Source organism: Labeo rohita, chromosome 5, assembly GCF_022985175.1.
Source record: "Labeo rohita strain BAU-BD-2019 chromosome 5, IGBB_LRoh.1.0, whole genome shotgun sequence".
NCBI lineage: Eukaryota > Metazoa > Chordata > Actinopteri > Cypriniformes > Cyprinidae > Labeo > Labeo rohita.
In genome coordinates this window covers 33,729,947-33,757,496 of record NC_066873.1, presented here as the reverse complement: position 1 = coordinate 33,757,496, position 27,550 = coordinate 33,729,947, and the positions used below count along the sequence as shown (strand labels likewise).

The 27,550-nt window shown below is 38.8% G+C and overlaps 2 protein-coding genes across 8 annotated transcripts; one reads left to right on the top strand and one right to left on the bottom strand.

Annotated features, from left to right (window-relative positions):
• Nucleotides 1-394: 394 nt before the first annotated feature.
• On the bottom strand, nucleotides 395-7,776 carry zc4h2 (zinc finger, C4H2 domain containing). 6 transcript variants are annotated; one of them, XM_051109740.1, is made up of 6 exons: nucleotides 7,623-7,776; nucleotides 4,160-4,237; nucleotides 3,385-3,556; nucleotides 2,130-2,302; nucleotides 1,754-1,916; nucleotides 395-510 (listed from the first exon to the last, which is right to left on the bottom strand). In XM_051109740.1, exons 2-6 carry the CDS (start codon nucleotides 4,210-4,212, stop codon nucleotides 397-399), a joined length of 675 nt encoding a protein of 224 aa, XP_050965697.1. In that variant the 5' UTR covers nucleotides 4,213-4,237; nucleotides 7,623-7,776; the 3' UTR covers nucleotides 395-396. The 6 variants fall into 6 exon arrangements, with proteins under 6 accessions (XP_050965697.1, XP_050965695.1, XP_050965698.1 ...); XM_051109738.1 differs by lacking the exon at nucleotides 7,623-7,776 and adding an exon at nucleotides 5,397-5,540; XM_051109741.1 differs by lacking the exon at nucleotides 7,623-7,776 and adding an exon at nucleotides 5,459-5,477.
• On the top strand, nucleotides 5,624-26,548 carry zc3h12b (zinc finger CCCH-type containing 12B). 2 transcript variants are annotated; one of them, XM_051109734.1, is made up of 6 exons: nucleotides 5,624-6,035; nucleotides 13,315-14,210; nucleotides 16,357-16,496; nucleotides 17,155-17,389; nucleotides 18,326-18,447; nucleotides 19,552-26,548. In XM_051109734.1, the coding sequence occupies exons 1-6, from the start codon at nucleotides 5,844-5,846 to the stop codon at nucleotides 21,027-21,029; spliced, it is 3,063 nt and encodes a 1,020-aa protein (XP_050965691.1). In that variant the 5' UTR covers nucleotides 5,624-5,843; the 3' UTR covers nucleotides 21,030-26,548. The 2 variants fall into 2 exon arrangements, with proteins under 2 accessions (XP_050965691.1, XP_050965692.1); XM_051109735.1 differs by having other exon boundaries at nucleotides 5,627-6,035; nucleotides 18,326-18,432.
• Nucleotides 26,549-27,550: the final 1,002 nt, after the last annotated feature.

Here is a 27,550-nt window from a genome sequence, read left to right as displayed (position 1 = left end):
CTAGAATTAAACCCCACACAGAATAGTACACTTCAATATTTCTAAACCATCATCCATTTCCACTACGGACTAAATACAGACACGGTACAAACACAATATCAAGGTTTCACTTATAAAACTTAAATGAAAAACTGAGACCTCATGTCCACTGAAGCAGGAAGACAGGTTAACTACAGGATCACTATAAGAGGTCAGGTTATCAGACTGTAGATGGTCCACTCATTCAGGACAATGGTGAGTGTGTGTAGAGTGTGTGGTATCATGGCGACTGTCAGTGTGTGACTGGAAATGTGCATGCATGATAGTGTAAGTGAGTGTTTATGTGGGTAATTTGTTTTCTGTTGGGGTTGTGTGTGTTAGTCAGGCTTTCTCTGGAGTTGTTAGGAGCTGCACATTTTACTCGTCAGGTTTTCTCTTGGGTTTTTTAGGGTTGCGTGAGCGACTTTTGGCTTTGCAGAGGGGACAGATTGGTGCATTCCGATGGATTTGCTGGTGGCAGGACAGACAAGCCTGGAAACAGATAAGAAATTAAATCAATATACCATCTCTTTCACTTCACATTACCAGTCAAAAGTTTTTGAACAGTAAGATTTTTTTTTTTTTTTTTTAAAGAACTCTCTTCTGCTCACCAATACTGCATTTATTTGATCCAAAGTACAGCAAAAACAGTAACATTTTGAAATATTTTTACTATTTTAAATAACTATTTTCTATTTGAATATTATTTTAAAATGCAATTTATTCCTGTGATCAAAGCTAAATTTTCTGCATCATTACGCCAGTCTTCAGTGTTTGACGGGTAGTGTATACATACTGTATATGTTTAGAAATTTATTAGTTTCTAGTGTCTTTCCACAATGGGCAGGTATAAAAGTTTGAGATCAGTAAGATTTTGATTTTTTTTTTCAGCAAAAATGCACTGATTAAAAGTGACAGTAAGGACATTTATATAAGAGTTACAAATATATGCTGTCCTCTGTTTGTCAAAGAATCCTGAAAAAAAGTCTCTAAATATGTCACCATTGATAATTAATATTTATTGAGCACCAAATAATCATATTAGAACGATACCTGAAGGATCGTGTAATACTGCTGAAAACTGTGCTTAGCCACCCCAGGAATAAATTTAATTTTAAATATATTAAAATAGAAAACAGTCATTTTTAATTGTAATAATATTTCATAATTTTACTGTTATACAAATTATTTTTTTAAATAAACACAGCCTTGGTGAGCAGAAGATACTTTTTTCAAAAGCATTTAAAAAATTCCTACTGACCACAAACTTTTGAACGGTAGTGTACATGTAAACCAGATTTATTTAATAAAAAAATAGCATGGTAACAGCTCATTTCACAGTTTATTGAGTGTAGTTCAATAAGTGACTTCAATTAAGAAATCTTTAGATTGCATGAAATAGATTACTTGGAATATTTTGACAGACAAATAAAAAGAATGGTTTCAAAAGACCCAAGTCATTCTTTTGTGAATTCTGAAGACTACAGTGAAACAATAAAGACAACGCGACAAAAAGTTGTGTTGCTTAGTAGTCACTTTCATTTTACAGTACCTGGACCACCTACCTCATAACATTCAATTCAGAAAGCAAACTCACAACTAAAATGAAATATTTTTCTTTTGCAAGTAATGTGTAGGCACTATCAAATAAGCTACACATATTTTCCACATGTGACTGCTGATGTTTAAGTGCGTGTACACACATAGAGATTCAGTAATGTAAAAGTCTTTTTACCTTCATAGGTGGCGGCTGCTGGCGGAACGTCGCTGTCTGCCTGGCGTCCTGTTTCCGTGCAGCTTGAAGCTGCTGGGCTGCAGCTGCTGCTGCCGCTAAGGATTCTGGTATAGGAGGCTCCTGGGGTTCTGTCTGCCACTCAGCCTTTTGCTTTTCAAAGTAGCTGTAAGGAGAGGAAGAGCACATAAACAAACAGTAAGCAATTTAGCCTACCCGTACACAATTACACACTCTCTGTCTCGCAAATTCTCTGACTCAGCTTTAAGAATTACTCTGTTGCAAACACACACTCCTACACTGGAATGACTTATTTTGAGGAGTTCCCCCAGTCAACACACACACACACACACACACACTCAGGAACAGTTTTACTAACTCCAATGAGAGCTTCTCCTCTTCCTGGCTGAGGTCGGGGAGTCTCTGTAAGCCGAGGGTCATCCTCAGGGCATCCACGTGTTCTTTCAGAGGCTTGTACTCATCGTGGAGACGTCTGGTTGACTCCAGCAGTTTGTTCAAGTCACTTTCAGACTGTTTGATAGTGTTTTCCATCTGGGAGAAGAAATACAGCCACTCCATAAATCACAATGGTGTGAACCTAATGGTTAGACAACTGACCTGGTAACATAGAGGTTACTGGGTCAGATCCTTGATATTTAAGAAAAAAAGTGCTTGTAGAGCATATAAAATAAACAACCAGTCAAAAGTTTTTGAACAGTAAGATTTTTAATTTTTTAAAAAGATGTCTTTTCTGCTAACCAAGCCTGCATTAATTTTGAAATATTTGTATTATTTAAAATACCTGTTTCTATTTGAATATGTTTTAAAATGTAATTTATTCCTGTGATTTCAAAGCTAATTTCTCAGCATCACTACTCCAGTCTTCAGTGTCACATGATCCTTCAGAAATCATTCTAATATGCTGATTTTCCATTCAAGAAACATTATTGTCAGTATTTAGAACAGTTGAGTACATGTGTTCAGGATTCTTTGATGAATAGAAAGATCCAAAGATCAGCATTTATATGAAATAAAAAGCTTTTGTAACAATATACACTATACCATTCAAAAGCATGGAGTCAGTATATACACATACATATTTTTGGGAGAAAGAAATTATAGAAATTAATACTTTTATTTAGCAAGGATGCTTTAAATTGATCAAAAGTTATGATAAAGACATTTATAATGTTACAAATGATTTTATTTCAGGTAAATGCTGTTCTTCTGAACTTTCTATTCATCAAAGAAACTTGAAAAAAATTCCACTCTGCTGTTTTCAACATAATAATATTAATAAATGAGCAGCAAATCAGAATATTAGTATGATTTATGAAGGATCATGTGACTGGAGTAATGATGTTAAAAATTCAGTTTTGAAATCACAGGAATAAATTACATTTTAAAATATTTAAATAGAAAAGTTATTTAAATAGTAAAAATGTTTTTGCTGTACATTGAATCAAATAAATGCAGGCTTGGTGATCAGAAGAGACTTCTTTAAAAAAAAACAACATTAAAAATCTTACTGTTCAAATACTTTTCACTGGTGGTGTATTTACTTTACTGACTGCACTACCAACATGACAAATAGTGCAGTGCAATGTGTAATTTTTACATTTATTTTTATTTACCACATTAATGTCAGCATGTATCAGACGCAGCTCTTCTACATGAGCCATTTTCTCCTGCAGCAGCAGATCCATTTCCTGTTTATACTCTCTCAGGTGCTTCTCCTCTGACTCCAAAGCTTCAAACTCAGTTCTCAGTCGAGATTTGATCTTCTCCATCTGAATTGTCTTATTTCTGCAAAACCACACAAAACATGACAGCATATGACAATGCAATGCATTATGCAAAGACGCCTGATCTGGTGCTTGTGGTTTTAAACGAATAAGACATCTGTTTTGTGGTTTCAGAGATCCGATCACAAAATGCAATAGACCGGGTGTGTGCAAATCTATATTTACAACAACCAGACAATCATGTTTATGTTTGAGGGTTGTATAAATGATCAAGAACCGTTCTGCAGGAAATGAACCGTTTGCTCTGCAGTTTCGCGTCTAACCACAACAGGATGCTTTTCTCACATATCCTCGTCAAAATAACGGTGCGATCAGAGACTTCGTTCATGCAGAACTGGTGTGATATGTTTTCGGATTTAGTGCAAAGCTGCCGTGTTTTTATGGTTTAAGCGGTTTGCTTTAGCATCATGACCGATACAACACGCCTGTCAAAGAAGAAATAGCTTAGATTATTTTTTCAGGTTCACTACACATGCAAATTCATACATTGCTTATAACTGATTAAGGGGAAATACGCCGGGTTTTTTGCGATCTAGGCTGAACTGGCCAGATGTTGAACACAGGCTAGCGTGTCTGCTTTGGGATCAATCTCAGCGTTTCTTACCTTATTTCTTTGATGTTTTCTAGCTTGCACATTATCTCTTGTTCGTCCGCCATGGTGGACTATGAAACTGCGATACTTCTGTGGGAATAAGAAAGGAGGTAAAGGTTGTAGCGGATATACCTCTCATAAGAAAGACAATAGAAATGCTAACCAGCTGTGGACAACAGCAACACGGCGCTGACTACATTTCCCACAATCCTCGGCGAGGTTTAAAGGGGGAGTGTTACATTAAATATACAAAAGCGTTTGTCGGATATTTACGATGTTCTTGTAAGAAATATTTGGCAAGCTATAAAAAAAAGTAACCCTCTAAAATACCACCTACGTTTAGTAGGTTAGTATTTAGTAGAAGTTACAGTTAGTAGAAGCAAAAGTACATGGCAAGGTCACTTATTTAAGCATCTTCATATTTTTAAAAATATGAAATAGCAAACAGTCAGCTGTAATGTGGTTTAGTACATCTTTATTAGGAAACAAAGGGACAAAACATATCCAGTAAAACAGGAAACGCTATCTGAACTTATTCACAGGACAGCAGTATCAATGTACATACGATATAAAGAGCTCCACATTCATGTAAGTTACTGTGGTATTTACGTGATACTCCACAGTACTTCAGATGTCTAAAACAGCGGTAATTTATTCATACTAAAGTGCTTGCTGTTATTATGTCGGTCAGAAATGTACCTGACTGAACTTATTCATCGTTCGTAAACGACAGTGCAGTTTTGGTTTTGATTGTTTGTAGTTAAATACTCACTTCCTCTCTGTGATTTAGCCACTTCATTTAGTAACCGTTTTCGAGAAACCAACTGATTCAGTTTGAACCGTTCGAACGATTCAGACTGAATCGCGAAGCGCGTTTGAGTTTGAATGAATCGAAAAGAATCGACTCTAACGAATGATTCATTCGCGAATCGCCACTTCAGATTCAAAACAGACAACAGAAAATACAAGGCACGAGACTTGAAAGCTCAATAAATGTCAGGGAAATGCATCGCTAAACAGACCTACGCAAGTGTTAAGCGACATGACCTGAAAACCATCGACGTTACCAGATAGCTACCGAGCATTATAGTGAAAACTAACAGTTTAAGCAGTCGTGGCGGCGACGTACGCTATTGCCCGGCATTGTTCAAAGGTTGATACTTCATTGCAAAGGATTGCAGAATAATAACAGCTGCTGGATACTGTATCAACCTTCTGAACGATAAAGTTGAGAGTGTGGCGATCATACCGGACAGCGCGTTCAGTGCTCTGCGCGTCCGGTGTATTTTTAACCCTCGGTTGCTGCATTACCGGAGTCCCGTCCACCCACGTGCTTCAAAACGCTGAGACGGAGGCAGCAAAAACGCACTTTCTGCGGCTCTGCCCGTCCGAGCGCAGCGACAGGGGGCGTCCGACGTGTTGCCGAAGCGCAGGCGGTGGGTGCAGTCGGGGCCGCTGTAGGGAGGGAGGGAAGTGAGGAAGGGAGGGCGAGAGGAGAAGGAGGGATGGAGATGGATGATAGATGCTTATGTAGCGCGTCCCGTACGTTTGCCGTTATGCTCGGCCGCAGACAAACTTGCATCCTCCCGTGACTTTCTTTCTTACCCCTGCTGCTCCACCCATGAAGCAGGACGCAGGGCGAATGCGTGCCAGTGTTCCGGAGCGCGTCGTGATCGCTTATTTATCCGTCTGATAAATGGTTTTGGAGCTCGCCGCGCCCGCCGGTGCAGGCCCTGCGCTCCAGCGCTGCATCCCGCACATCCAGCGGGTTTTCCGGGTCCGAGTGAGCTGCAGCACCGCCGAGTCCAGCTGCGAGAGCCCCAACGCCGGCTCCAGTATCATCGTAAACATCGAGGACGGCAAGGAAGAAGATTGCACTAAAGCTAAAGTGAGTATGTGTGTGTGTGAGAGAGCGTGTGTCGCAGGAGAGCTGCGAGAGCACGACCGACGAGCAGCGACAAAGCCATTCAAGCTCCTAATTTCATTACATTTTCGGGTTTGTTTTTACTTTCATGGGCCAAATTAGCAGCTATGTTTATTGCCTCTGCGGTTATGTAAAATACATCTCATGTAAGTGTTTCAGGTGAGGCGAAATGATCTTTAAATCACGGGCAGAAGTGATGCTCACGACTCACGTTTCACAGAGATGCAGTTTGACATACACTCGTTGACTTTTCAAGATACAACCTGATAGCAAGCACCTATCGTAGACACAACAGTTTTATATTTTAAGACAATTCGGTGTTTTCCTTTATCTTTAAACCTGACCCTCACACAAACCTGTTGACATTTTTAGAGCTGAAGCAAAACATGATTTATGAGCCGTTCAAACAGTGTAGCGCGCTTCAAATGTCAACAAGTAAGTCTTTGACATTTGTCATTATAGGGTGTTTTGAAACATTTGGCCCTCACAAGTCTATCCAAATTTGCTTTCTTTAAAAACTGAGTATTTCCCTATTTTTATGCTGGTTATCTTCCTAAAATGAACTTTTTTTCTACTCTTTATGCACTCAAAGCATGAGGCATTGCACTTGGATGTTGGTCATGAGAAATGTAATCTCCTTGGTTGGGCCAAACAAAGTCAAGGCAGTTGAGGGGTGCAAACACACACACACACACACACACACACACACACACACACACACACACACACATTCTTGTTTGGCATCCTGCACATATGCAAGTGTTACAAGTGTTATATGCCTGTTGCTGCTGCATTTGTTTGTTTGAGTTTTGCATGCACCTAAAGCTTCGAAAGTGTTTTGAAGTGTGCAGCTTCGTGTAAGAAGAGGCCTTCTGTCTGAATGCATGCTTTCACCTCCTGCTGACTATTTTGGCATAACTGCACCATAAGATGCTGCCACCCACTGTGTCTTTAGACCGAGCGCCTGAGCTCGGAGCTGCACGGTGGGCCTTAAATGGGCTTCATCTAGCCATGAGATCCAGCAAAGAGACTCCACTTGTTGCTATGAGACAAACCAGCATAAACCTGTGCGTGTGCTCGAGTGCATGGTGGCCTTGCTGATTGTAAGCCTGTGTTGTGGAGGAGGTGAGGAGAAGAGAAGGGAAAAAGAGAAGAAAAACAAGGCAGAAATGAAAGGGGAAGAGCGAGGGAAGAAAAGAAGAAGGGGGGAGAGTTTTAAGAGCAGGATGCATTCTGTCATTCGGCTTGTTTGTGGTGCGTCTGCTGAATACACTTGTGCTGTTTTGCTGCCGGCTGTTTGAGTCACGGAGCATCGTGTGATTTTTAGGACATGAGATATGACCTGCATGTTTACAAAAGACTGAAATTCGGTGGTCTGCTCACTAAAAGCTGCCCCCACATGACGGGCCACTTGTTTGTCCATAAGATGGCCATTCTGGCTCACTATGCTGCAGTTTCTCTCTGCAGTCAGTGAAGTGTTTGGCGTGACAGAGTACGGAGCCTTCCTGTATTTGTTCGCCCGGCTCTTTTATGTTTAATATGACGTCTTACCTTCGCAAAAAGCTGATTGTATCCAATCTCTGCTCTCCGGCTCTTTCTTACAGAGGAGTGGGCTCACACCTTTTCACCCAGGGTAGAATATTTCAGCGTTCTGCTCCTTTCTTCCTTGCGTTTTCATGTGCTCCGTGCACACAGACCTCTCCCACCCACTCAGCAGCAGTTTCCCGATCAGTTCCAAAGCTGGCCGGGTAATTTACAGAGAAAGCGTAAATTTACGTCAGACACGTCCTAATGAACATGGGCGTATGAACGAGCAGCTGACCTTAGATTGTGCCTTTTTATTTAAAACTTGGCGTGAGTCTTTAATGGTTTACGTCAGGTATTTCACATTTGTTTTCAGATCAGCTCTTCAGCTGTCCTCATTTGTCACTGATTTTGGCCACTTATATCTGTATCATAATTATTCATGTTTTCTGTGATTCACTGATCTCAGAACAGTTCTCAGTCTGCTGTGGTGGACTCCTGGCACTGACTGCGTGATGCAGCTAATTTGCATAATTTGATGCATGCAAAACATGTTAAAGATGTTCATATAATAAAAAGCGTTCATATAATGAAGTATATGTTAATTGTTATTAGTATGTTATTATTATATAATATGATTTATAGACAGACATTCATATTTAAATTATATATTTATGTTGGTAATGTATATTAACATTTTATTAAATAATTTTTTTAAAGCTTTTAAACATCAAGATAATCATAATCATAATAATAATCATTTAAAAAATAATAGTAGTAGTATTATCATATCAATGTTCAAAGCATTCATATAGTAAAATAACAATAATAATAACTAATAATATGATTAAATATTATTGTTGTTATTATTATTATTATTACTAATAATATTTATTATTATTATTATTATTAATAGCATTATATTGCCAGTTGCTAATAACATCATTATTATCATTATCATAAAGATGTTAAAAATCATTAATCCAATAATGATTTATTACTACTACTATTACTAATAATAATAGTAAATATATTTAGATTTAAAAATATGAGTTTATATTTTTTATCATCATAAACGCTTTTTAAAATCTATGATGTTTATAATACTACTACTACTAATAATTAATAATAATAATACAAAAATTTTATTATTATTAATAGTATTAATTATACTATAATTAATTATTAATAGTATAATTAATACTATTAATTATTATTATTATTATTATTATTACTACTACTACTAATGCTATTGTTATTATTAGTAGTAGTAGTAGTATTATATTGCCAGTTGCTAATAACATTATTATTATCATTATCATAAAGATTTTAAAAATCATTAATTCAATAATGATCTAATAATAATAGTAAATATTTTAAAAAAAAAAAATTAGTAATATATATTTTATCAAAAATTCTTTTTAACATCAATTTAATTTAATCATTAATTTAAATAATTAATAGAGTACATTTTATAGCATCTCTGTGATACTAATCATATTTTATTATTAATTGTAAATATATTTATATTTAAAATATTAGTAATATATATTTTTTTATCATATAAACGCTTTTAAGATCTTTATAATGATGATGATGATGATAATAATAATAATAATAATAAATGTATTATGAAGACGTTAAAAAACACTCATATTTTGTATTATTATTATTATTATTGTTATTAAATAATAATAATATCATATATACCACAAGCCTGTGGTATCACAGAAAATCTCAGGATGTTTTCCACTTATTATTTATTAATAGAAAACTTTTGTCTGCCATGTAAAGGTAAATTGTGTTCCTGCACTGTCCTGCTGTGATATGCACTTTTCTGTTCAAGCTATAGTAATTATTAAAGCCGTCATCTTTCAGGTTTACTGCAGGCAGTTTCACTGATCTCAGATCAGCTTCTCAGTCTGCTGTGTTGGACCACTGTCGCTGAGTGCGTGACGCAGCTGATCTGAGACCTGCTGTTGAAGCTGTGCTCCCCAGCTCAGGCCCGTGGCTTGTGAGTGCAGATGATGTGGTTCAGTGCCCAGGGGAACATGCTGCTGGAGTCAGCGTCACGACTCAGAACAGCAGCTATGTCACGCTGGGAAGGAAATTCTTCAATACGCCACATCTGCAGAGAGAGAGAGAGGGGGAAGATTGTATACACTGTCAGTTTAAAGTGATATTATTCATCTCGAATGCAAACAAACACCCATAACACTCTCTCTCTCTTTCTGTTTCTCTTCGTCGCATGTGCGAGGAGAGCTCCGGTTCTGCGCGTAGGTGTTTATTAGCGAAGCATGCATGTGTGCTGCTTTATACGTGCGTTTCGGCTTTGCACATGAAGCACTGTATGGTTTCAAGCGGTGTAAATGTAATATGTGCGCTGTCTGTTTGCGTGTGTGTGTTCCAGGCTTTCCCAGAGAACACTGCGTTGTGTTAGTCGTGACTGCTAAAAAGCAGTTAGCTGATGACAGGGCTGCGTTGCTAGGCAACCGGTGTCATGAGCGCAGAGGAGCCTCTCGTAGCTGGATGGTGCTATCGGTTTTCTCTACACACACATGCACACGCACACACTCTCAACCTACACATACACACATCCCTCTCACCCCACACAAAAACAAACAGATGCACACACATGCACGCGCAGAATCGCATATTCTCACTCACTTTATGCACACACACACATTAGACATTGCATATCATCCTTGATATGAACTGCTAATGTTTATTACTAGTTTAAGCTTGAGTTTAAGAAGTTTGGGGAATAGCAAAGATGTGTAGAAATCTAAAGGAATCTAAAAGGAATGGGCTCAGATTTGGATGAAAATGTAGAAAATCTGAGGGTCTCTGAAACTGAGCTGAGTTTGTGTTTGCTTTGGTAAGTTTATTACCACAGTATCATTTCCCCTCAAGGAAGTTCAACCGTAACCCCACCCAAAGTAGCTTCTCTTTTTGTCACATTGAAATGAGACAATTCTGACATGAGAATTCATGAATGCAATGAAAAGTTTTCCCAGCAGCACCTTTGTGCAGCCTGACCAAGCTCATATATATATGCACACATATAGAGAGAGGGAGGGAGAATGACTATATATATATATATATATATATGTGTGTGTATATATATATATATATATATATATATATATATATATAATAGATGGAAGAATTTGCCATGACGCACACCACATAATTTGGGACAGTTTGTGACATATGGGCACGTGCGTCATGCCGATTGTCTTCTAAGAATATGCTCACCTCTGTAAACCGACTGACTTAAATAAAGACAAAATAATGAGTTAGCCATATACAAACAGGAGGAGCTCAGAGCAAACTTGCATGTGTTAGGTGAAAGAAAAAAAGCAGGAGACCCAGCAATTTCTTATAATAGATGCATAAGAAACATATCCAAATGTTAAAAACATTATTATTTGGTAATAACATTATTATTATTGTACTGTCAAAAGTTTGGGGTCAGTATGAAAAAAAAAAATGTTATGAGTTTCTTGTTCACCACATCTGGGTTTAATTGATTAAAAATACAGTTTTCAGCAGCCATTACTCCAGTCTTCAGTGTCATATGTGACCCTGGACCACAAAACCAATCATAAGGGTCAGTTTCTTTTAATTAAGATTCATAAATAAGCTTTTCATTTATGTATGGTTTGTTAGGAAAGGACAATATTTGGCTAAGATACAACTATTTGAAAATCTGGAATCTGAGTGCATGTTGAGAAAATCGCCTTTAAAGTTGGCCAAATGGAAGTTCTTAGCAATGGATATCACTAATTCAAAATTAAGATTTGACATATTTATGGTAGAAAATTCAAAAATCTCTTCATGGAACATGATCTTTCCTGAAAATCTATTGATACAAATATACTCATGCTACTTAGGTTTTGTGGTCAAGGGTTACATGTGGTCTTTAAAGGAGTAGTTCACTTCCAGAACAGAGATTTACAGATAATGTACTTACTCCCCATCATCCAAGATGTTCATATCTTTCTTTCTTTAGTCATAACGAAACTATTTTTCTTGAGGAAAACATTTTTAGAAATGTTCTCCATATAATGGACTATGGTGCCGCAAGTTTGAACAATCCAAGCCAAAGAAGAAGGCCTTTTTGTACTATACCTTTTAACCTCAAATGCTCTTTTTTTTTTTCTAGCTCTGTGATGTGCATGCGTACTCTGTGTAATCGGGGTCAATACAGTTATAGGGTAGGTTTAAAAACTCCTACCTTATTTTCTCCTCCAACTTTAAAATCATCCTACATCACTGTTTTACCTTTTTTTGTAAAAGGTGTTTGACCCTCCTTGCACCTTCACTTTGTAAACACTGGGTCGGTACTTCTGCAGTGATGTTTTTTAACGTACCCTAACTGGGATGACTTGGATTACTCTGCACATCGCAGAGCTAGACAAGACGAGCATTTGAGGTTAAAAAGTATAGAAATTGTACTTTTTTTTTTTTTTTTTTCTTTAAATAACCAGTCGTTTCGCTAGATGAGACTGGGATTGATTAGAGCTCTTTGAAGCTGCATTTAAACTGCATTTTGGAAGTTCAAATTCGGGGGGCACCATTGAAGTCCACTATATGGAGAGAAATCCTGAAATGTTTTCATCAAGAAACATCATTTCTTTACAACTGAAGAAAGATAACAAGGGGGTGAGTACATTATCTGTAAATCTTCACTTCTGGAAGTGATCTTCTCCTTTAAGAAATGTTTCATATATATGGATTTGGTTCTCAAAACCTTATCACAGTTTTTATTTATTTATTATTATTATTTTTTTTTTATGAATAAGATGTTTATTGAATAGCTTTCTTTGAAATGGAAATCTTCAGTTTAATGCATGCTTGCTGAATCAAAAGTAACAATTTATTTTAAAAAAATATGAAATGAAATACTGACCCTATTGTTTAAAAAGAAGTGTGTTTGTTAAACATTAATATTATCAAATTAGCCAAAAACACTTGATATAATTGTAAATCTCCTGATATACACATTAAGATGAAGCAGTGAAATGTATGGTTTGAAGAAAAAAAAAAGCTCATGTCTGCTATGTGGGAAGGTAGATTGTGTTTCCTGTAATGTTCAGTCTATCTCTAATGCTGTAGTTTAGACCTTACTGTGTCTTTTCAAGCTCTAGTGATTGCTTGGTGAACTGAGTGGTCACAAGTGCAGCACTACAGTAGTCTACAGTTTATTTGGAAAAAAAAAAACTTTTACAGGTTATTGGAAAATCAGGAGCATTTTCAGACTTGTGTTGTAAATTCTGCTCCTTTTGTTGCTGTCAATTAGATAGCAAGTTAATGGTCCAGACTGTCCTGTTCAGCCAGTTACATGTGAGAACAGCAAGGTGTTCCAGCATCCTTTGAGACACAATCACTGTGCAGTGTGTTTGAACTCTTAAAGGGATAGTTCACCCAAAAATGAAAATTCTGTCATTAATTACTCACCCTCATGTTGTTCCAAACCTGTAAGACCTTCATTCATCTTCGGAACACAAATTAAGATATTATTGATGAAATCCGAGATCTTTTTCACCCTGCATAGACAGCAACAGTACAACTATATTCAAAAGGCCCGGGAACATAGACATCGTTAAAATAGTCCATGTGACATCAGTGGTTCAACCGTAATGTTATGAAGCTACAAGAATACTTTTTGTGTGCAAAGAAATGATCAGTCCACCATCTTTTCTCTTTCTCTCAGGAGTACATTGTGTCGTTGATCAGTCCTGTGCATAAGCACCGTGAGCGTTTGACTCTTTGGCTGCAGCGGCGACTGCATGCCCTACGTGCAGCTATTGAGTACGAAAGCTGCGCCGTGGTGCAGGTGAGGGACCATGCACTGGAGCTTCAGGGAGGTCATGCGCAGGTAACAGCTGCATGCGCTATGCTGCAGCGCCTGAAGATGGAGCATCGTGGCTGCCGCGACCCACAGCCCTTGCCCGCTGCCGCCGGCCACGACTCTCCAGAAGAAGAGGAGGAGGAGGACGAAGAAGCTGGGGAAGACGGGAGCAGTTCTGAGAGCGACGGAGAGGCACGGTCGCGGAGCGGAAGTTCTGGAGGTGCTATCAGTGCAACAAGCTCAGGAGAAGGAGGGACCGGAAGAAGGCAGGACCCGCTCACAGTAACCAAACCTCACCGGCAGCTATGTCGCTCATCCTGTTTGGACCGTCCCAGCTTCAGTCAGAGCAGCACCTTACAGGAGCTACGCACAGATGACACCCGCTCCGACTCCTCCCAGAGAGCCCTCGCTCCGCCTGCCACCTCAGCCCAAATGTCCTTGCGTCAAACCAGCGATCGAGATTACCAAACCAAAATGGACTTTGCTCTAAAACTGGGTTATTCGGGAGAGCAAGTGGAGTCTGTGTTGAGTAAACTGGGGTCCAGTGCACTAATCAATGACGTGTTGGCCGAGCTGGTGCGACTGGGGAATAAAGGAGATCCGGAGAGCCAGACAGCAGCGGGCACTGCTGGTTTAATGCCACGGGCGGTGGGAGCCAAAGAAGCCGTAAGCCCCGAGGCATCACTGGAGGAAGACCCATCAGATACGTATGACAACCTCAGACCAATTGTGATTGATGGATCCAATGTTGCCATGAGGTAAATGCTAATGAGAACCAAACTCTTTCCACATATGTGACATTGGACCACAAAACTAATCATAAGGGTCAATTTTTAAAATTGAGATTTATACATGATGTATGATTTGTTAGGATAGGACAATATTTGGTCGATATGCAACTATTTGAACATTTGGAATCTGAGGGTGCAAAAAAATCGAGAAAATTAGTTGTCCAAATGAAGTTCTTAGCAATGCATATTATTAATCAAAAATTACGTTTTTGATATATTTACAGTAAGAAATTTACAAAATATCTTTATGGAACAGCCAAAAATCCAAATGATTTTTGGCATAAAGGTAAAAATGTATAATTTTGACCCATACAATGTATTGTTGGGGTCACATGTTGTTTAAAAACGTTCAATTTCTGTAATTGCTGACGAGGCCTACATACACATTTAGCCAAACACTCAAAGTAACTTGAGATGCTGTTTGCAACCCATTTTACACTATAATCCAATATATTTCAAGCTAAAAATATCAGGTGGAACTTGATTTGGTCAATTTTGGGTTGTTTGGATTGTGAAAAGTGGTTGGAGAGAGTTAGAGCAAGTCGTTTTAGAGGCAGAGAAATGTATTGTTTATTAGAAATAATATGAGAAACATGATTATGATTCATAGTTTGATATATTTAAAAAAATAATAATAATAAATCTGTTGAAAAGTGCACAAGAAGACCAGGAATGTTTATTTAGAAAGTAAAGGGATTTAAAGGATTATTTCTCTTATTTCAATAATAAATTATTCACCCCCATGTCATCCAAGATGTTCATGTCTTTCTTTAAGTCAGAAAGAAATTAAGGTTTTGAGGAAAACATTTCAGGATTTTTCTCCATTTAATGGACTTCAATGGGGATCAGCGGGCTGAAGGTCTAAATTGCAGTTGAAGGTTTCAATGCAGCTTCAAAGGGCTCTACACAATCCCTGCCGAGGAATAAAAGTCTTATCTAAAGAAATTATTTGTCATTTTCTACAAAAAATAAAAATATATATACTTTTTAACCAAAAATGCTCATCTTGCACTAGCTCGACCTCACGCATTACTTAGTCACATTGGAAAAGTCACGTGTGGCATAGCTAGAAGGACCAACCCAGTGTTTACAAAGCGAACATGCAAAGAAAGTAAAACAACAATGTTGGACGATTTTGAAGTTGGAGGAGAAAACGATATTGAGTTTTTCCCTACCCTACCTTACACAGATGAAGAACTAACCATGTGTGACCTTTCCAATGTGGTTACATAATACATGAAGTCATGGACACACATCGCAGAGCTAGTGCAAGATGAGCATTTGTGGCTAAAAGGTATACCAATTGTTATTTTTTATTTTTTAGAAAATTACCATTTTGCTAGATAAGACCCTCATTCCTCAGCTGGGATTGTGTAGAGTCCTTTGAAGCTGGAATGGAACTGCAATTTGGACCTTAAACCCGTTGACTCCCATTGAAGTCCACTATATGTAGAAAAATCCTGAAATGTTTTCCTCAAAAACCTTAATTTCTTTTCGACTGAAACAAGAAAGTCATGAACATCTTGGATGACATGGGGGTGAGTACATTATTTTAAATGCTAAAAGTTAATTTAGGCATTAAAACATTATAGTGTATAGTGTAAAAACTGGATGTTCCGTTTTGCTTTAACAAGGTTAAATTATTAGTCTTTTAGAGTTTCCCTTTATGTGAGCATAAGATGACAGCAAGGGTAATCTAAATGTAAAAATAGAAGAAATTAAGCAAGCACAATTAGATATCAAACAACAAACATCGAGTGATACCAATACATTACAAAATCATGTTGTCTGATAACCAATTTGGTACTGATATATTGTGCATCCCTGGTCAGTTTTTATTACATGTTGACTTAAAGGCTCTGGACTGATAACATGTTGATGAAAGAATTAGTCACAACCTAAGGGAACTGTGAACTAGAGAGTCATCAGATTCTCACTATTGTTGTTTACTTCTGGAATTTACATTGTTGCAGGAAGTTTTTCTGGTGAAATAATCTTGATGTTCCTGTTTTTAAATGCTCTTAGTATTGAGAAATGTCCAATCAGTGAGAGAACTGAGTGTGTATGTGTGTGTGCATGTGTGTAATTTGATGTTGGTAATATTATTTTGTAGCCATGGAAACAAAGAGGTGTTCTCATGCCTGGGCATTCAACTGGCTGTTGATTGGTTCCTGGAGAAGGGCCACAAAGACATCACAGTTTTTGTCCCAGCATGGAGGAAAGAACAGTCAAGACCTGATGCACCAATCAAAGGTACCACAAAAATGAGAAAACCTGCAGAAAACGATGTCTGTACGACGAGTTAACACTTCCCTGAAGTGCGAGTGTGTGTCTGTGTATATCCAGTTAGTCTAAAAATCTGAGACTGCCAGTTAAAATGCTTCTATGGTTAATTTTTTATATCAATTTAAGTGAGAAGTTGAATTGAAAATGAATCTCTGAATTTATTAATATTGTTCATTCTTCTTCTGCTTTAATTGAAGCAGATTTCAAGCTGCATGAACTCCACAAGTTTGTGTAAAACCTGATGAATCATGTTGACAAGCGTGATTTGAGGATGATCCAAACAGCATCTTGTGCTTCAGTCGAGACAAACGAAAATGATGTCTTTGTTTTACAAAGTTCACACGATCTGTCATGTTTCTTTATTTAAAAATTTTTTAAATCCCAAAATGTTCTGTTGATTTTCAGGCCTAAAATAGGTTAGACTCTTTACCATTACTGTATGTCGTTAGATACAGTGGATCCTTTCAGCGTGTGCCGTTTTTATTTGCCTGTATGAACTTCTCTGAGGAGCCACCATGTGTCCAGCGAGATGGTCCATCTGTGCTGTGATGTTTATACAAGTTTGCGTATGTCTGTGCATGAGGTCACAGGAAGTGATGATGTGTGATGTCACCCTCATCCTCAGATCAGGAGATCCTACGGAAATTAGAGAAGGAAAAGATCCTCGTCTTCACGCCGTCTCGCAGAGTCCAAGGCCGGCGAGTGGTTTGCTACGACGACCGCTTTATCGTCAAGCTGGCCTGCGACTCAGACGGGATCATTGTGTCCAACGACAACTACCGGGACTTGCAGAATGAGAAACCGGAGTGGAAGAAATTTATTGAGGAACGACTCCTCATGTACAGCTTCGTCAACGACAAGTATGCTCGCACACAGTTACCGTGGTGACGGGGTTTTCTCTCTCTCACTCATTTGTGTCTTCTGCTTTCCACCCTCGCACCCGTATGGCGTTCCTCTTTCTCTTCTTTTTTTCTCTGTTTTTCTTCTTTCACTTTTTATTGCTCTGTCACTTGTTTCAACTCTCAAGTCGCTTGTTCTATTTTAAAAATAAGTTTTAATTAACTTTCTGATTTATTTGCTTAAGTTTGATTTCTCAGTGATGAGGTCCCGTGGTTAGGCCTGTTGTGGTTACATAATTGCCTTATATGTAATCTAAGCTACACATTCCTGTCCAAATGTAATTTTAAGTGAATATAGAAATGCCATAAATGGGCATTTTTGTCTCATTTTCTGATGCCCTAGTGCCTTTGTCATGCACATACACCATCTGTGGTGGTCTATTAATGATGCTTTAAAGGGTTAGTTCACTTAAAAATGAAAATTTTGTCATTAATTACTCACCCTCATGTCGTTCCAAACCTGTAAGACCTTTGTTCATCTTCGAAACACAAATTAAGATGGACAGCAACACAACTGACATGTTCAAGGCCCAGAAAGGTAGTAAGGACATTGCACAGAAAATATTCTCGCAGCTTCATAAAATTAAGGTGGAACCACTGATGTCACATGGACTATTTCAACAATGTCCTTACTAACTTTCTGGGGCTTGAACATGTCAGTTGCGTTACTTTTTATGCAGGGTCAGAAAGCTCTCGGATTTCAGCAAAAATATCTTAATGTGTTCCGAAGATGAACGAAGGTCTTACAGGTTTGGAATGAGGGTAAGTAATTAATGACAAAATTTTCATTTTTGGGTGAACTATCCCTTTAAAAAGAGTTTCATTACATACATGCTAAATATAATTTATTATTCCTGTCATAGTGTGCTTATTTAGGTCTGTTGGATTTATTTGTAGGTTTATGCCTCCTGATGATCCTTTAGGCAGACATGGTCCAAGTCTGGAAAATTTTCTCCGCAAACGACCAGTGGTTCCAGAGCACAAGAAGCAGCCGTGTCCTTATGGTCAGTACAGCAAAAGTAGGAAATTAATTTATGTCTTTATTCCAGAACATCACAACATATTAAAATTATTCATATTTTACTGCATTAACACTTAAAGGATTAGTTCACTTCCAGAACAAAAATGTACAGATAATGTACTCACCCCTTTGTCATCCAAGATGTTCTTTTCTTCATTCGTCAAGAAATTATGTTTTTTGGGGAAAACATTTCAGGATTTTTCTCCATAAAATGGACTTCTATGGTGTCCCCCGAGTTTGAACTTCCAAAATGCAGTTTAAATACAGCTTCAAAGGGCTCTAAAGGATCCCAGTCAAGAAAGAAGGGTCTTATCTAGCAAAATGATTGGTTATTTTCTAAAATTCTTTTACAATTTATACTTTTTAACCTCAAACATTTGTCTTGTTTAGGTCTGCCTGAACTCTGTTTTCCGGTTCATGGCAGTTAGGGTATGTCGAAAAACTCCCATCTCATTTTCTCCAACTTCAAAATTGTCCTACATCGCTGTAGAAGTACCGACCCAGTGTTTACAAAGTGAAAATGCAAAGAAGGTCAAACGCAATTTACAAATAAAAGGTAAAACAGCGATGTAGGATGATTTTGAAGTTTGAGGAGAAATTGAGATGGGAGTTTTTCGACATACCCTAACTGTCTTGAACCAGAGAAAACAGAGTTCATGCAGACCTAGACAAGATGAGCGTTTAAGGTTAAAAAGTATATAAATTGTATTTTTGTTTTTTTTTGTTTTTTGGAAAATAACCAATTGTTATACTGTTCGCTAGATAAGACCCTTCTTCCTTGGATGGGATCATTTAGAGCCCTTTGAAGCTGCATTTAAACTGCATTTTGAAAGTTCAAACTTGGAGGCATCATAGAAGTCCATTACATGGAGAGAAATCCTGAAATGTTTTTCTCATAAAAACAGTTTCTTTATGATGAAAATCTTGGATGTCAAGGGGGTGAGTATGTTATCTGTAAATTTTTGTTCTGGAAGTGAACTACTCCTTTAAAAAAAAATAAGATAAATATATCTGTCAAACTATGGATTTTCCAGTTGGATTTTTACAATTTTTTTACAAAAACACAGAAGTAACATTTTTGTCTCAACCACCACTATCACAGGTAAAAAGTGCACGTACGGCCATAAGTGCAAGTACTACCACCCGGAAAGAGCCAACCAACCACAACGGGCTGTTGCAGACGAGCTCCGAGCCTTTGCAAAACTCTCCGCTGTAAAGACAATGAGCGAGGGAGCACTTGCCAAATGTGGGACCTCTGGTTCTGTTAGCAAGGGAGACAGTAGCTCAGAGGCAAAGCGAGTGGCACCCAAACGCCAGTCTGACCCTAGTATCCGGTCGGTTGCATGTGAGCAAGAAGAGAGGCTCTGTCCAACGCGGAAGGCTGAGGCCAATTCGGTACCGTCTTTAGTTTCAGCGCTTAGCGTTCCAACCATGCCGCTGACGAAAAGTCACGCAGCAGGCGCTCTGAATACGCGCTCGGCAAGCAGCCCTGTTCCAGGGTCTCTGCACTTTACCCACAGCTCGCTTGAGCACGCGGGCAGCGTCCAGTATCCCCCTATCCTAGTCACCAATAGCCAAGGTGCCTCCGTGGCTTACGGTGAGCCGTTCCCCAAGTACGACTCTGTGGTAAGTGACCATGGCTACTATTCCATGCTCAGTGACTTCTCCACCATCAGCCTCCAAGACAGTTTCTGCAGTCTTGAGCAGCCAGAGCCTGTAGGGGTGGGTGGAGGATATCCTGGCAGAGCCAGCATGTGCCCAGAACCCGGCCGAAGCCATTCGTCGGACTCCTTCTCGTCCTACAGCGGAGAGATGTACCTCAACTCATTGGAGGGCAGCCTGGACGACAGCATGAAAGGACCACCTTCGCAGACCCAGACGCAGTCTTCGGCGCAAACGCGCCTTCAAGCCTTCGCTCACGGTTTCCACCATGAGGCCTTGACACGTGTGCAGAGCTACGGAACGGATGAACCCAAACCGGGACCTCGAAAGCAGTCCTCCGCCCACCTTGCACCACACACCCAACACACGGTTGTTGCCGCCCGATCCAGCTGCCCAGGAGACTACCCTCCTCTCTCCCAGAACGTGTTGCCTTCCGCCAGCCCCTCGCAGCAGGGTCGATCCTTAGGCATGACTCGAATGGACAGCATCTCTGACTCACGGCTCTACGAGAGCAACCCGCTGCGCCAACGGAGACCTCCTCTTTGCCGAGAGCAGCACGCCAGCTGGGACCCTTTGCCGTGTGGTAACGAGCCCTACAGTTACGGAAGTTACGGTTTAACGGGAGGCCTTATGCCTTGCTGTGAAAGGGTGATGGTCCGCAGCATGCCCGAGAAGATGGAACAGATCTGGAGGTCCCCGTGGGATAGCGTGCCGCCTCCACCGCCCAGCGCTCGCGGGCCAGCGGAGGAACCCCAAGAGCGGCACCCTATTCCAGAACACCAGTATCAAACATACCGAAACCTCTGTAACATCTTCCCGGCATATGTGGTCCATTTGGTCATGGAGGAAAACCCTCACATGACCGATCCCCAGCAGCTGGCTGCCGTCATTGTCACTAAATTGCGTTCTTGCCACTAAGCACATCACAAAAGGCTGCTAACAACACCACCACGAATTGGTGGTGAGAAATTGGACACCTTGAGAATTTCGTATTTTTGTTTCACTCTGAAGAAACGGCCATTCCCCGTATGTAATTACGATTGGATCCATTAGGAGGTTGGCTAGCATGGTAGCATTGATGCTGCATTGGTTATGTTATCTGTTAAGCCATATGGGAGTCTGGATCTTGTACCTGAGAAGTTTAGCATCGTAAAAAAGTCCTGCGTTCTCCACAGTTCAGCTCCTGAGACGGGCCGAAATGTTCTTAGGGTTGTTCATAAAGCCGACTCAAAAGTGTATCCACATTGAGAGAGCAACTGCCTGCCAGTTTGATGGCAGATCTTGAGAATGTGTTATTTTGATGGTGATGATAACATTTATCCTTTGAAAAAGAGTTACATGAGAGAAATCTCTTTGGTAAAACCGATCAGAAATGATCCTGCACAATATGAATAGTATTGTGTATGTATATGTGTATTCACTTGCATTTGCGTGTAAATATGACGTGACGCCGTGGTGTTTTTTTTTTTTTTTGTTTGTTTTTGTTTTTTTTGTTTTTTTTTGGTGTGCGTGATGACGTGTGATTTCGGAAAGAGGAATGAACGCTTGCGTACCTCAAAGCATGACCTTTGAACTTTATGGCCTTACATCGGAGTGACCTCACCACACGTGGTAATGTGAATAGTGCTTAATAGTTGTGGAGGTCGCTGTTTTGCATTTGTTTTATAAAAGCGAGCACTGGGACAGAAAGATTTAGATTCTGCCGTGCTGCGGTTCAGACTTTTTAATTGGCTGGGCTGTAATTGCAAACCTGCCCAGCGTTGTCTGTTCGCACACATGCACGGATGCAAATTTACGAAGCCATTTTAAAAGATTGAGCCAAAAAGATAGGTTTTTCTGATCTGAAAGCACTAGTTGGAGAAATTATTCATATGTATTTCCTAAATGTTGTTGTCGTATTGTAGATTTTAAGAGAGATGTTTGAGTAAGCATGGGCTTCAGTAAATCTCTCCCAGACAGCATGTTAGCACTATGCTTGACAGAGAGCGCCGCTCACGTTTGGCTCGTTAGTCGATAACTATGTTCAAATATTCACAAACTGGGGAGGAGAATGAGTCTCTTCGGCAAAATGCTCCTGTGCAGCATCTATTTCCTGATTGATGCCGAGAGACCGCCCCATTTCATCTGCTCCGCCCTGTAAATTAACATATCTTCAGGAGAGCGTGAATGTTATTGGTCCAGAGATGCTCTGGGTGTTTTCAAAAAAGACTTAAATTGCTCCTTCATTTTTTTTTCATGAGCACAGGTGTGGCCCCGTGGGGCCCCGTTACTGCTCGTGGGAAGGTGTGACACACTGCCTACCTGTCTCTTCCTGTGCGACACACACACGGAACACCAGGCTGTTGTTGGGTTGTTTCTGACATTTGGCTGACAGTTCGCTTGCTGCCTCTCTACCGCCCCCGACCCTGCTTCGACTTGGACACAAAACCCAACCTCTCAGCTCTACGAACACAGACGGTTCTCGTTCCCCTTATTCTTTTGTTTTTCAACAAGGTTCTTCCAGAAGGACGTAAATGATCATTTTTTACAGTCTTATTCTTTAGAGGTTTTTGAAAATTATTTTAAAATGTTTTTTTTAATGGTTATTTACACATTTTAGGCCAGAAACATTTATGCAAGTACATGAGCGTAGCATCACACTGTTACAAGCTCAGAAAGTCTAGAACTGTCAAAGATCAACTATATTTTTTTCTTTTTTTTTATGATTTAGTAATTGAGAGTTAGGGTTATTTTTTTGTATGTTTATTATTGCCTGCTATAGTACCAGCTGTGGCCGAATTGCAGTTCTGTTGTGTTATGAATTGTGATACACTGACATGAGTGCAATGACATGAAAAAGGGATAGTTCACCCAAAAAGTAAATTCTGTAATGAATTACTCACCTTCATGTAGTTCCAAACCCATAAGACTTTTGTTCATCTTTGGAACACAAATTAAGATATTTTTGATGAAATTCAACAGCTTTCTGAGCCTGCATAGACAGCCATGCAACTACCACGTTCAAGGGCCACAAAGGTAGTAAGGACATCATTAAAATAGTCCATCTGACAGCATACGAAGACTGACACAGAAGAGAAGAAATTGTTGAACAAAGTCCTTGTTTCTTAGCTTCATAAGATTAAGGTTGAACCACAGATGCCACATGGACTATTTTAACAATATTCTTACTACTTTTCTGGGCCTTGAACGTGTCAGTTGCGTTGTTGTGTCAGAAAGTATGCATGGTCAGAAAGCTCTCAGATACTGAATTTGTGTTCCGAATATGAACGTCTTTCAGGTTTGGAACGACATGAGGATGAGTAATTAAATGAGTAGTTCACTTCCAGAAAAAAAAATGAAGGAATAATGAACTCACCCCATTGTTTTTGAGGAAAACATTTCAGGAATTATCTCCATATAGTGGACTTCAATGGTGCCCGCAAGTTTGAATATCCAAAATGCAGTTTAAATGCAGCTTCAAAGGGCTCTAAAAGATTGGTCATTTTCTAAAAGAAATTAAATTGTATATACTCTTTAACCTCAAATGCTCGTCTTGTATAGCTCTGCCATGCGCATGCATACTTGGTGTAATCCAGATCAAGACAGGGTATGTCGAAAAACCCCCATCTCATCTTCTCCTCACACTTTTAAATCGTCCTACATTGCTGCAGAAGTACCGACCCAGTGTTTACAAACTGAACATGCAAAGAAGGTCAACCTCCCTTTACAAAAAAGGTAAAACAGCGATGTAGGACGATTTTGAAGTTGGAGGAGAAAATGAGATGTATTGACCCCGATTACACAGGGTACGCATGCGCATTGCAGAACTAGACAAGATGAGCATTTGAGGTTAAAAAGTATATTTTATATTTTTATTATTCATTTGTTTTTGTTTTTTGTTTTTTTAGAAAATGACAGATCGTTTCACTAGATAAGACCCTGATTTCTTGGCTGGAGCCCTTTGAAGCTGTATTGAAACCGCATTTTTGACATCCAAACTCACGGGCACTGTTGAAGTCCACTATATGGAGATAATTCCTGAAATGATTTCCTTTAAAAAAACAATTTCTTTACAACTGAAAAAAAAGGCATGAACATCTTGGATGACACTGGGGTGAGTAAATTATCTGTACATTTTTGTCCTGGAAGTGAACTACTCCTTTAATGACAGAATTTAGATTTTTGGGTGAACTATCTGTTTAAGGAATCCACAAGTTTGGGAATTTACTTGAGGGTGATAGATTTCCCCACACAGATTTCACAACAGTTTCAAGTTGGTCACACACAGACCGCACTTTAAACATCATTCATGTACTTGCATACAGTACATTTCAGGCCTTAATGTGTATTTTTTTGTTTTGCGATGGAAGTGTTTTTACAGTACGGTTGGGTTTCTCCTTCTCCTCTTCTCCTCTGAACCTAGGAGCAAAAAATCCTGAAGGAGGTGTTTCTGGAGCAATCTAGAAATGAATTTCTTGTAAATTACGACAAGTCCGCTGCTTATGCTCCGAGGTTCAGCCCCCCATGCAGTTGAGCAGCAAGCTACCAAACACCAAATGTCCAGAAACGACCTTTTGCTTGTTGATACAAATTGTATCTATTTCTTGATTGTAAAAAAAAAAAATATATATATATTTCTGAGCTGTACAGTATCACTTATATGAGTATATATATATATCTATATATATTTAAAAAAAAGCTTAGTTTTGTTTAAAAAAAAAAAAGGATAAAGAAATATAATGCCATAATGTCAGTGATACCGTGTGTCACTCGAGTAGCCCATAGAGATGGCTTATTTCCTGCCGGGCAGACCACTACAGACAGGGATCTCTCTCTATCTCTCTCTTTCATTTCTTTCTCCGTCCTCTCATACCTCCACCTTTTCCATGCCTCGAAATTTGCTGTTTGATGATTATTTTGGAAGCGATAGTTTACCTCAGCGGAGCTGAACTTCATTTGTTTGACTGAAGGATTTTTAGGGCGTGGCTTTTCTCTCTCTGTTAAAGGTATAGATTCAGGAGAGACACATTCTGACACAATCTGTGTGCTCCTAATATATTTTTTCCTCTGTAAATACTGAAAATTAATGTCGAACCTCTCGTATTTGCACAGTATTAGTGCATTTGACATACATCAAGACACTCTACCAGCTTATCCGAGCAGGATCTCTCTCATACACACACTTAGACTCGATGGGTTGCCTTGACAACCGCAGTCAGCTGATCACATGCTATCATTAGTACTGATATAACTAATGTAAAATGTTGACTATTGTGTGTGCGCTAGTGTGAATTTATGGTAAATTCACCGCTGTTTCACCTGTAACATAGTTTACCTTCTACAGTGAAGACATGGAGGCACGTTCCAGGTTGAAGACTGGATGGAATTTGCACAATGTCCTTATTTTTTTAGTTTTAATTAGCAAGTAGGTGAGTTTGAGCAACTGAAGTTGATGCCACACACGCACACACCTTCTCTCATGAGCGAAATGTGAGCTTTATCCGAGTGTCGTACTGAAAGATGTCCACACAAACACATGAACACGCACCTCGTAACCTGCCTTACAGTTGAACTACTTTGGTTTGTGAGAGTCGAGCACATTCTGACTGTACAGCACCGAGCGTTGCGCTTCTTGCTTGTTTTATCTATTCTCATAAGCAGAAGTGCTAATGAGAAGATGAGGTTTTTTTTGGTTTCAGCTCTCTATTGGTGTCTGAACGGACGACCTGATTTAACCGCACGAACTGCTGGTTTTTCTGATTAAGCTTGACTAGGATGTCCGAGAAGAACCTTGCAGGACAATTGGACGTGCACGAAGGAGAATACGTCAAAAAAACCAAGCAAACGGGCATTTCAAACTGTCAGAAGAGAGATGGTTTCCCCATCGCTGGTCGCAGAGCTGATGTAATCTGTACATTTCCATGTATGTTTTCAATATTGAATACACCAGCTATAACTCGCTCACACAAACACTCTCACCAACAGATTGATTCTCAGGAACTAACAGATGTATTATTATTTCAGCTCCTTTCTGAAAGACATTATCTTTGATGTTTGCTCTTATAAAACTGCGGCGATTTGTGAAGTAGTGTGGATGATCTTGAAAATGTGTTCTTAAATTCGATTTCTGCCGTTCATTTAACATTTTCCCCCCTTGTATTGTGGGTTTTTTCGCGCCTTCGCAGGTTGACCGAGTGGTCTTAACACTTTTGAGTCTCGTGCTGTGATGATGACGACATACGATAGTATGTTTTACTCTCTACTGAATGAAACATGTTGCTTTTAAACTTGTTTTCAATATGACAAAAACACGAACCAAAAAAAGAGAACGAAAAAAGAACGTGAAATGGGGTGGAAAAACTTTATAACGCTTTGGGTCCGTGGACTCAAACAAAATGTAAGTCTCAATGACAAAAGGTGTTTGTTCCTCTCAATAAAGCCAGACTCTATTTGGTTAACTGTTATCATGACTGTGTTCCTATTGGTTGCTTGTTTGACTGTAGATAGTACCTTGGAATGAAGTCATTTTAGAGGAAGTAAGATAGTAAGGTATTGCAAAACACAAGATAACTGCTATTCAGTTCGTAGAGAGGCCCCAAAACACTGAGTCACACTTAATATTTCAGATTTTAATTGCATTAGATACAAAATGTCAAACCGAGTGGCATCTGTAAACCAATTATGCTAGTGTTTTTCCTCAGAAAACCTTTTTCTGAGCCACCTTTTTGATTAATTTGTCTCATGGACACTTTTTAATGGATTTATGAAATCAGCTCCCTGCAAGTTCTAACAGGTGTCGTAGTAAAATAACCACTGTGTACAGTTTGACTTTTCGTCTTCATTTTGAGCAATGCATTTACTATTTTGAATTCTGAGACCTTTGCTATATTTCTTTAAAATAAATGCCACTTGTTTTGAACTTTTATGTAATGCAATTACATACACAGCTGTTCAAATGTTTGAAATTGGTAAAATTAAATGCTTTGAATTAAATATTGTTAATGTAAACTTTACATTAACATTCCATTAGTTAATGTATTAACTATCATAAACAATGAACAATACATTACAGTCATTATTCATTTTTGTTAATGCTAGTTAATAAAAATACAGTTGTTCATTGTTAGTTCATGTTAGTTCACAGTGCATTAACTAATGTTAACAAACTTTAATTTTAATAATGCATTAGTATATGCTAAAATGAACTTAAACTAAGATTAATAAATGCTGTTGTAGTATTGTTCATTTTTAGTTCATGTTAACTAAAGTAGTTAACTAATCTTAACTAATGAAACCTTACTGTAAAGTGTTACCAAAATACCTTACACTCACCAGGGCTGCATTTATTTGATCAAAAACAAAAATTTAAAATAACTGTTTTCTATTTTAATATATTTTAAAATGTGATTTATTCATGTGATGACAAAGATTAATTTTAGCAGCTATTACTCCAAGTCTTT

What these genes read in the sequence shown, in the direction of transcription:
- zc3h12b (XM_051109734.1), top strand. Translation starts at nt 5,844, where the DNA reads ATGGTTTTGGAGCTCGCCGCGCCCGCCGGTGCAGGCCCTGCGCTCCAG. An exon ending in GGATCCAATGTTGCCATGAG is followed by an intron (nt 14,211 to 16,356) that starts GTAAATGCTAAT and finishes ATTATTTTGTAG; the next exon opens with CCATGGAAACAAAGAGGTGT. An exon ending in TTATGGTCAGTACAGCAAAA is followed by an intron (nt 18,448 to 19,551) that starts GTAGGAAATTAA and finishes CCACTATCACAG; the next exon opens with GTAAAAAGTGCACGTACGGC.
- zc4h2 (XM_051109740.1), bottom strand. Translation starts at nt 4,212, where the DNA reads ATGGCGGACGAACAAGAGATAATGTGCAAGCTAGAAAACATCAAAGAA. An exon ending in TACATGCTGACATTAATGTG is followed by an intron (nt 2,303 to 3,384) that starts GTAAATAAAAAT and finishes TTCTTCTCCCAG; the next exon opens with ATGGAAAACACTATCAAACA. An exon ending in AGCAGCCGCCACCTATGAAG is followed by an intron (nt 511 to 1,753) that starts GTAAAAAGACTT and finishes ATCTGTTTCCAG; the next exon opens with GCTTGTCTGTCCTGCCACCA.